Here is an 11,018-nt window from a genome sequence, read left to right on the forward strand (position 1 = left end):
ACTCAGAAGTGAAATTTTAATAGACAAACAAGGATTGTTATCACAAAATAAGTGTTTCAATGTTGTGCCTCTTTCTTTTCATTATTTCTCCCAATTGAACAATCAATTAACTTAGTTGGAAAAATATTTGTACTTCTAAAATTTATTCTAAAACGTTTCTAATTATAATAAATTTAAATAATTATTTGTTTATTCTTCTATAACTTATTTTTTGAAAGTACAAATCAGACAAAAGTTGTGGATAATTATAAAAAAAATTATAACATCCAATATAAAATATTAAAAAAGTTAAAGCAAACAATAGGCTAAAATCTCACGATTCAGGTAATATTAATAGTAATCATTTATACTAATTAGATAGTACCTTAGAGAAAAAACATTAATGCAAATTATTTTCAATATTAGTGTAGAAATAAATAATGGCAGAATACCAATACAAATTTACTGTGACTATTCTCAAATTTAGGTATTGCTATGAGAAAGTTAGTTTTAGCAGCCATATCGTTCCAGGACTGCAAACCATTTCCTTCCATTTGTTAACAAAAACGTATTTTTCTCTTTATGATCGCTGTATAAATGCCATAACTTCACGGAATGTCTCATTGGTTTCAGTGAACGGTTCTGCAAGTGCCTATAAGGCTACGTTTTTAAAAATTTATCGTTAACTCATATGTTTGCATCTTATTTTCTTTATTATTGGATTGGTGCTTTTTTAACCTAATTTCAGTAACTTCTATTTTCGAAAAAAACAAAATGCACTTTACAGATCCGAAATCGGACCATCCAATCAGGAGTAAATAGAAAAGTAAATTCTGGTGCATCCCATGAAGCGGTACATTTAGCCTTAAAATAACAAATAAACAATACTGAAACGATATACATAAAATGAAAATATAACTAAAATCATTTATCTATAAATATCAACTATTTATTAAAAAAGAGGATATATTACAATGTATATAAGTTAAGATATGATGACACAGTTATGGATCATAATACCGAGCTCCATACGTATACCATATAGAACAATAGAAAAACCCATTATTGTAAATTGCAATATATAATAAACCAACATTTACACTGTGACTTTACGTTCGTTTATCTAATTCATTCTAGAGACCTAACATAACTGGTGCCGAAACCCGGGAATCATTAGATACGTAAAAATTATTTTTGGGACCGCAAATTTCTAGTAATTTTAACTCGCCATGAGTCCAATTGTAAGAGCCCCAGTTTTAAATGTTGACAGCCTTGGAAACATAATCCCAGCGATCATGGAGCAGCACGTGACTCACTCAGAGACCGTAGCTCCAGCAAATGGCCGAGGTTCATCCAGTACTGGAAGAAATACCAACTCTCCCTGCACTCACGATGCCGGATGAGGGTCTCGCGATCTTATTCTTTTCGTTTGCCGCCATTTTATTGCGAGTCTCGCGAACATAACAAAATCGGACCTTGACCTGCTAAGCCCTTAAACATAAAAAATGAGAAGTAAGCCTTCTTAATACCCCTCATTGTTTAATCATTCCGACTTTGGACCTTAATCCCCTCTAGATTTGTTACTATGTGGGACTTTTTAATCTCTCTTATATTTTAATACTTTTGACATTGAACTATAATATCCTCTATTTTAGGTTCCTAAGCGGATATCAACAAAGCATCGTTTAATTCCCTAAGGATTGAATTCTGAACAGGCAATACCTAAAACATAACACAGATATTGGACTCGGTTACCATCTTTATTAGTTAATTCTTTCGGTCGAAATGAAGAAACTCAAAACCACTAATAAATTACATATAGTAGTAGGATAAGTTACGACATTATTATCAGCTTATGATATGATAACATAATTTTAATATTAAAATATTATGAGGGGCTTGCGTTATCCCCACCACCCATTGATGGATCAGGTACCCACTTTTATTCTGTAACCAGGGGCTGAGTGTGCCCGGCCGACATCTGGAAGAAATACCTATTCTCCCTGCACTCACGATGCTGGAGGCACATCCTAACGCCCTGGAGTGGATCAAAATAAGAACAGCAACCACACAGGATCTTAGAAAGGCGATATCCGATTTTGAGAAATTCACCGGAGAATCTGGAGAACTGAGCCATTTTATAAAAGGAGGTGACCGGTTGATGGGAAGGATTCAGGCTAAGAACAAGGAGAGACTGCTGGATGGTGGCGATGCCGAAGAACTCAAGGCAGCCGTAGTATGCAGAGTAAATCGGTGTATCCTCAACCAGATACAAGCGGACGAGGAAACGCCCTGGAACACCGTAAAGGAACGGCTAAAGAAGGAATATGGAGGTGGAAGATAGGCCCCGGAGGAAGACATCTTCCAGATGTTTCGGGAAAGAAGAAAACAAGGACAATCCAAAGGGTGTTATGCTGGAGAACTGCTGGCGCGTTTTAATCGGATTACCGACAAATTAAGTGAGTTGATGGAGATGGAGATGGACCAGGTCCAGGCCCGCAAGTTTTTTTTATCTGGCATACTGAAAGTACAGTTAGCGAAAGAGATTTGGAGGAAAGAAGGTCTGCCACAGGACAGATCTTTTGTAGAGCGTGCACAGGATTTAATGGATGCCGGTGCCAGAGAGGATGAGGCGCGCATGGATGTCGAGGAATCGGAATGGACTAGAGTGCAGTATAATCGCTCCAGGAATCCACAGAGCACGTGGCGAAGGAGAGATGGAGAGTACATGAAGGAGAGGACAGGAAGAAATGGCGATAAGAGACCGAACCAGGCGAAACCAAGAGAAAAAGGACGTAAGGATGATCAGAGATGTCATGGATGCAGAAAGGTGGGACATCTGGTGGCCCAGTGCCCGCGCACCAAATGTTTCGAGTGTGGCAACGAGGGGCATATTGCCAAACAATGCCCTTACATGTACAGAAGGAGGGATCCAGACCAGGGGGAACCCATGGAAGTTAATGCCCAGACGATACGGCGTAGAACTAGTCGAGTCAGACACGAAGGGTCGGCAAGCGAGTCGTCGGCGGCCTTGGCTGTGTCGGAGACAGATGAAGAGATGGAGGAGACAGGGAGTGCAGGCGAATGCAACAGTGGACGTTGTAGCTGGAGACGGAGAACCGGAGGGAGGAGAACTCGTGCTGAGATCTGAGGAGGGTGTCGGCAGAGGGGCAACCGCATGCTGGCGAACTATAGCGTGAAGAGTGGTGGCGAGAAAGAAGAGAAAAGTGTAGGCGAGTGTTGCATCAGAATCTCAATCTTCAAGACGTAATTGGGGACCTCAGACTGGGGACCATAGTCTATCGAAAAGTGGGGACTAATAGAGGTAAGGAGTTACTGCGCTACGAGGGTCCATTTAGGGTGATTGTCCTCAGACAACATAATGTTGTCACTATCGAAAGTTTGCGTGAACCGACGAAACGAAGGACGGTCCACGTTGAGCAATTAAAAATTCCTGCTATGTTAAAACCGGAAGGATCTGGATTCAGTTTTTTTTTTGTTATATATATTTTGTTTTGTTTTTTTAACTGTTTTTGGTAGTTTGTAGTTTTCTTTTAAGAAGTAGAGTTTTTAGAATCTTTATTTGGTTAGTATATTTGTATTGTTAAATATCTGAAAGAATCGAATTTATTTTTATTTTTGCAATTATGTAGTTCAGTTTTCTTTTCTTATATACTTTTATTTTTTTTATTATACATACGTTTGTCCTTTCTGTGAAGTTTACGAGGCTAATTCGTAAACTGGTAGGGGGGAGTTAAGGTATGATGACACAGTTATGGATCATAATACCTAGCTCCATACGTAAACCATATGAGTAGTGTAAGTATGGGGGAGCTGGCACACTTTTTGGGGATTTGAGCTAGTTCCTCGACTTGCTACCAGAGCACTGCGCTGTTAGTTCAGACGGTGTCCGCTAGATAGCAGCACCATCGGCAGTAGTGAGAATATGGGGGAGCTGGGGCTCTTCTCTTCCCCGGGCAGCCAATCAGAAGCCAGCATTTTGGTGACGTCACACATGGTGGGAGATTTAAATGCAAATATTCGGCTCGACCCACCCTTAACCACTCACGTGGTTTGTCACGTGATCATTAGGCAGCCAATGGGAGGCTAGTATTTGGTCACGTGACCCCCCTGGCGGGAGATTTAAATTTAAATTTAGTTCGACATAACCTTAACCACTCACGTGATCATTAGGCCACGCCCTCTTTTAAGTCACGTGACTACCACCAGGGGCTGAGTGTGCCCGCCCGCCATTTTGTTTTTATGCGGTTTTAGAGGCTTATTGGTTTTGGAAGAGGCTGAGTGTACCCGACCGCCATTTTGTTTTTTATCGCCACCATTGTATAATGAGGGTCTCGCGTCATCACCACCACCTATTGATAGATCAGGTACCCACTTTTATACTAAAACCAGGGGCTGAGTGTGCCCGACCATCTTTGTTTCCTGTTTGAGAGACTTACGGCTTTGGAAGAGGCTGAGTCTACCCGGCCGCCATTTTGTTTTTATTGCCATTTTTATTACGAGGGTCTCGCGACCTTTTTCTTTTCGTTCATCGCCATATTGGCAGGGGCTGAGTGTACCCGGCCACCATTTTCTTTATTGATCACAATCATTTAATTGTGAGGGTCTTGCGACCTGTTTCTTTTCGTTCAGCGCCATATTGGCATAGGCTGAGTCTACTTGGACGCCATTTTGTTTTTTGATCACCGCCATTTTTATTACGAGGGTCTCGCGACCGTTTTCTTTTCGTTCAGCGCCATATTGCCAGGGGCTGAGTGTACCCGGCCGCCATTTTCTTTTTTTAACCGCCGCCATTGCATTATGAGGGTCTCGCGTTACCCCCACCACCTATTGATGGATCAGGTACCCACGTTTATACTACAACCAGTGGCTGAGTGTACCCAACCACCATTTTGTTTTTATGGTGTTTGAGAGACTTAAGGGTTTGGCAGTGGCTGATTGTGCCCAGCCGCCATTTAGTTTTTGATCGGCGCAATTTCTATTATGAGGGTCTCGCAGCCTTTTTCTTTTCGTTCAGCGCCATATTGGTCACGTGACTTATGGGATTGGCAGAGGCTGAGTGTACCCGGCCGCCATTTTCTTTATTGATCACCATCATTTTATTATGAGGGTCTTGCGACCTTTTTCTTTTCGTTCAGCGCCATATTGGCATGGGCTGAGTGTACCCATCCACCATTTTGTTTTATGATCGCTGCCATTTTTATTATGAGAGCCTCGCGACCTTTTTCTTTTCATTCACCGCCATATTGTGATGCTGAGTCTACCTGGACGCCATTTTTATTATGAGGGTCTTGCGACCTTTTTCTTTTCGTTCACCGCCATATTGGACACGTGACTTATGGTATTGGCAGAGGCTGAGTTTACCCATCCACCATTTTGTTTTTTGAACACCACCATTTTTATTATGAGGGTCTCGCGACCTTTTCTTTTCGTTCACCGCCATATTGGCCACGTGACTTATGGAATTGGCAGAGGCTGAGTTTACCCATCCACCATTTCGTTTTTTGAACACAGCCATTTTTATTATGAGGGTCTCGCGACCTTTTCTTTTCGTTTACCGCCATATTGGTCACGTGACTTATGAAATTTCCTGAGGCTGAGTCTACCCGGACGCCATTTTCATTTTTGATCGTCACCATGTAATTATGAGGGTCACGTGACTTAAAAGAGGGCGTGGCCTAATGATCACGTGAGTGGTTAAGGTTATGTCGAACTAAATTTAAATCTCTCGCCAGGGGGTGACGTGACCAAATACTAGCCTCTCATTGGCTGCCTAATGATCATGTGACAGACCACATGAATGGTTAAGGGTGGGTCGAGCCGAATATTTGAATTAAAATCTCTCACCATGTGTGATGTCACCAAAATGCTGGCTTCTGATTGGCTGCCCAGGGAAGAGAAGAGCCCCAGCTCCCCCATATTCTCACTACTGCCGATGGTGCTGCTATCTAGCGGACACCGTCTGAACTAACAGCGCAGCGCTCTGTTGGAAATTCGAGGAACTAGCTCAAATCCCCAAAAAGTGAGCCAGCTCCCCCATACTTACATTACACATATGGAACAATAGAAAAACCCATTTTTGTAAATTGCGATATATAATAAACCAACATTTACACTGTAACTTTACGTTCGTTTATCTAATTCATTCTAGAGACCTAACATAACTTATATATATATATATATATAACAAACACTTATATTTAATTATCCTGTCTACAGTCAAGTATATATTCTGTTTTCAGATCGTTGTTTGGAGTTTGACTTGGCAGATCAATCATTATCAGTAATAAATTACATTGGTCTTGGACATTTAACAGCTCGCATGTTTTCATTTATCTGTAGCTTTTACTGCTATGAAGTAGATAAGAACTTCATTTTTGAGGTTTTGCTTATAATTGAAGGGGGCATTTCTTTTATCACTAACTACATAAATGGATGTGGTGCACAACTGACCTATGGCTTCATTACTGGAATTTATATGAGTGAGTTTTTTCTTAAAACCAATTTGTTCTATATAAACATAATTTCATAATTTTACCATTAATGGACTAATAAAATTTAGTATCATTAATTTTTAATTAGTATAACTATCTGTACATTCAGGTTTACTGTTATAAACACATAAGTTGAGATAAAGAATTTTTATTGCTGCTATTGTTGTTACAGAATGATTTACCAGCAGTTATGGCTACTCAATCCAAACTACATTTTACCCCTTGCAATTTTATCCCTACCACTATTGTTAGTCTGGTGTAAATCACTTTAAACATAAATTGCATGTAATGCAGTAACAGTAATACCACAAACCTCTGCCTCAAATGGACAGAATTTACTTTTTAAATCTGCTTACAAGGAACAAATTGTAAATTAATATATAATTAACACGACAAAATGTACATCAGAAAAGAGCAGTTCCTTCCAATTACCCAATTTCCAATGTTCTACAGAACTGTGTTGACAGGAATCTTCCACACTGATTATCACATAAGTGATGAATTAAATAAAGCTAAAAACATTCTGTTCTTGGTAGTTATTTTTTGATTATTTAGTAAAAAAGTTGAGTAAAATTCCTCTTTTCAAGGATCATATCAGAACCATTACCTCATCATATTGAGTTAGCTCAAAATGATTCTCAATTCAGTAAAAAAAATGGTCAGAACGTCGGTGCATTTTGATAACTTAGAGACAGCAGCATGGTGGAATAAACGTGTTATGTGGGTTTTCAACCAGGTGATGAAAGGTACTCATTAGGTATTCTAGGCAATATAGGTAAAATAGGGGAAAGCTTTATCTTAATGTTTGGGAACTCCCAAGTTTTTTGGATCACTGAATATGAATTTGATGTTTGTTGATAAATATTTTTCCAAAAATCTTGTTTTTTTTGTTTTACAAAAAAATGAAAAAACTGGGAGTGGAGGGTTTCATGTCGTTTTTCAATTTCAGGCGCTTTTTAAATATTGCTTGATTTAACTATCTTAAAGTCTCCTCTTCCCGTTATAAGCTAATATTTCAAAAGTGATATAGGCCTGTTGCTCCCCGGGGGTCTTAACGGGGTGGGTCCGGTGGGGAAGGATTGCCTTTTTTTAGTGTTATGATCTCCTCTTGTGAGATTGTGACATGTTGTACATCGATCAACCTACTCGCTATAATTGTCTGTTTGTAAAGTCAGATAAGTAAAGCTACCATGGAGGGTGGAAGTGGAGGGTTTCATGCCGTTTTTCAATTTTTTTTTTTTAAAAAGATGGTCTGATTTAATTTCTCTTGATTAGATAACATTATAAAAAATACTTATTTGATATTTTCAGCCTGGTTTAAAATGCTGACCTTTTTTAGAAAAACAAAGCATAGTGGTGTCACAGACCCAGTACAACTTTAAAATTATAAATGGGAACCTATGCCTTCCGATAGTTAATTTTAATGTATTTTTTAAACTGAAATCAATGGTGCAACCAGATTTTAAATCATTCAATAAATTACTAAGTTACGGTACATATTTAAAGAAAAAATAATAATTTTGTTTCGGTATCAATATATTCTTTTAAATTTTTTTTTTCACAGGAAATAATTTGTCAATTTCGTGTTTATCTCAAATTCATAAGATTAGATTTGTTTTAAAGATGTAGTGAAGGATTAGAAATAATCCTCTGAACGTTTTGCGAATGAGATAAGCTGTTACATTTTCTGTCATTGTTTAGCCAAATGGTCTTATGATAGTGAATTTTAATCCCTGGAAACAAACAACTTTTACAATACCTACAACCATTCTTTATGTGTAGTTAATATTAATTAGTCAGTCAAAATGAACCGACGAGTGCAGTTTTCCTGTCAGCAAATAACTGATATAGACCATTGTTTTATTGAAAGTGGTGGTATTGCTCGCCATGCAGTCGTGTTGTATTTCCAGAAATTTTCCGATCGTCCTCAAGAGAATCCATGAGAATGGATCTACCTAGAAACAAGCAGCACCATTTCGACCAAGAACTGGATATTTTACTGTATTTCATGGAAAATCTAAATTCATCTCTTTGAAATACTAGGAGGATTTTAGGTTTTTCAAAGAGCAAAATTAGTGATGTGCTTCTAACTTATAATTTTAAACCCTATCGCTCTTATCTTGTTCAGGGGCTTCGAGACTCGAATTATGACAGGCGTCTAATGTTCTTTGCACATATGTCGATTGCGGGAGTTGAGGAAAACATTCTTTGATATATCTTGTGGACTAACGAATCAAAGTTCACCAAAAACGGTTAATTGAATCGTTGGAATTTTCGAACATGGGTACAGGAAAATCCCTGAATATCGTATTCTTGTCGCCTCCAGGTGGTTCACAGCATCAATATTTGGTGTAGCCTTCTCAGAAATAAATTAATTTGTCTTTATTTTTATCGAAATAATTTAAATGAAGCTCAGTTTCTAAATTTCTTGAGAGAGGAATTTACTACTTTACTTGAAGATGTTCTTCTAGAGCATTAACAAAGAATAATACTGCAGCTTGATGGATGTCCCTCACACAAATCTCTGCAGATGAGAAATAACTTAAATCGTCACTGCCATGATAAGTGGATAGGACCTCATGGCCCCATCTGTTGGCCTCCTCGATCTATCTCTGTTAGACTATTTCTTGTGGCTATATTTGAAAAAACAGGGCTTATGCCAATCATAAACCTGTTACATCAGTTGAAGAACTGCAGGAAAGAGTGAAAACTGCTTGTTAGCTGATCTCTCCTCAGTCCATCACACTGAGCACTATTGATTTCAGTTTAAAAAGTTCAGTTAAAATGATGTATTGGAAGGCATAGGTTTCCATTTGAAATTTTAAAGTTGTGCTAGGTCTAAGACACAACACTAAGACACTTTTTTTTTTTTTTTAAATAGGTCGTAATCTTCAACTAGACTGAAAAACATTAAATACATATTTTTTATAATGTTATCTGATCAAAAGAAATTCAGCCAGGCCATCTACAAAAGGACACCCTGTATAACCTAATTTTCTGATTGAAATACCATTTTCGCAAAGTGAGGAGAAGGAGTATGGGTAGCATGGTTCAACTTAGATCTCCAAGTTTTGAGTGGATTGGTGGGCTCATGCTGAAGCCAATGCTATGTCTGCGGTTTTCAACATGCAAAAAGACCAGGGAAGACAAAAAAAAACTTCACTCACTTAAGCTTTAGTTTTTAATTTTTTTTTACATTAAAACAATTTCTGTTTTACATTTATATTTTGCCCTGTTATTTACAATTTATGATCTATTCAAGGAATAAATTTGAAAATTTTATGTATTTACTTTCTAAGAAAATAAAAATTTTAAATTAGGTTTTAAGAAATGCTATCTAATCTTAAACGTCATTTGAAAGGGCATGGAATATACTCTAAAATGACACCTATCCCATTTCTCTAGCTAAATTATCGAAGCTTCTGCAGCTTTTCCAAAATTTGTTATTCTTAGTTTTTAGCCCATTTATGAGGGCTGTCGGATTTAAGTAATCCAATTTTCTCGGTTGATTTTTGGATTTATATAAAGTCGGGGTCGGGGGTCTCATTTTCTAATGCCCCCCCTTGCCGCGAACACCGGAAGACCCCGAAGACGCTGCAACTGCAATGCCGCCCCAGCCTAAGCATCATGCAAGCTAGGACCTGGCCTACCCCTACCATCACGCCGGGCTCCAGGACACGCTGGCCAGCCCTTGAAGAGTAAAGACGTCTTTTCAGACACCTCGGCGAGGATACATGGCGTTCACCATATTCGCCAACCGCTGAACTTGCACAGGAAGCGGCCTAGAAGACATCACCGCGGCGGCGAAAGCGTCATTCAACAGATAAGCGCATGATTGTTTCAATTAGTCTATGAGACCCCACCTTTGTTCATATTATACTAGATAAATAACTCTTAACTAACTCACTAATATCATCTGCCCCTCCAGGGATTAATAGTTTATAAATATAAGGAAATATATGTTGTTATGAGCAGAAAGTGTCTCACAGTTTCCAGCCCCCCTTTTCCACACACATTAACTTTTAATCATAAAATTATACTCGGGACACCTGCATTATAGCACGGGCAGGTCCCGATGTAACAAGGGCATATCTCAATAAAATTTTATAGTTTTCCAAGTATTTTTCTTTACAAAATTTTAAGGAAATTGGAGATAGTTAGGTTGAAAAGGTGTGTTTAGTTGAAGTGGAATGACCCACACGCTAAATGGAAATTTAGGAAATTTGGCATTATTTTTTTCCATGATTGTTATTACTTTTTTATTTTATTCAATAGGTCTCTCTGTGTTGACCATGATACCTTCTATGTACAGAGTCACTGGAATTTCCTGCCTGACGAATGCCTTTGGCTATGTGCTTATTTTCCAAGGGATAGGCATCATAGCTGGCACCTTATTATGTGGTGAGTATTTATTTTTATTAATAACTAATTAGAAGAAATAAATAAATGCTAGAACAGCCATGGTGAGCCCCTAAAAATAATACTCTTGAGATAAAAGTACAATCTGTGTGTGATAAACCATCC

The 11,018-nt window shown here is 38.3% G+C and overlaps 1 protein-coding gene across 5 annotated transcripts in view; it reads left to right on the forward strand.

The window, feature by feature from the left end:
* Positions 1–11,018, forward strand: part of LOC106677219 (monocarboxylate transporter 14) — a 77,916-nt gene that overhangs the window by 23,193 nt on the left and 43,705 nt on the right. For all 5 annotated transcript variants that reach the window (XM_067048875.1, XM_067048876.1, XM_067048877.1 and 2 more), the window contains 2 exons: positions 6,243–6,482; positions 10,770–10,895. In XM_067048875.1, coding sequence (XP_066904976.1) covers positions 6,243–6,482; positions 10,770–10,895 — 366 coding nt within the window. The remainder of the gene's footprint in view (positions 1–6,242; positions 6,483–10,769; positions 10,896–11,018) is intronic.

The sequence above is a fragment of the Halyomorpha halys genome, unplaced genomic scaffold (genome assembly GCF_000696795.3).
Source record: "Halyomorpha halys isolate HHAL.00 unplaced genomic scaffold, Hhal_1.1 Scaffold91.1, whole genome shotgun sequence".
NCBI lineage: Eukaryota > Metazoa > Arthropoda > Insecta > Hemiptera > Pentatomidae > Halyomorpha > Halyomorpha halys.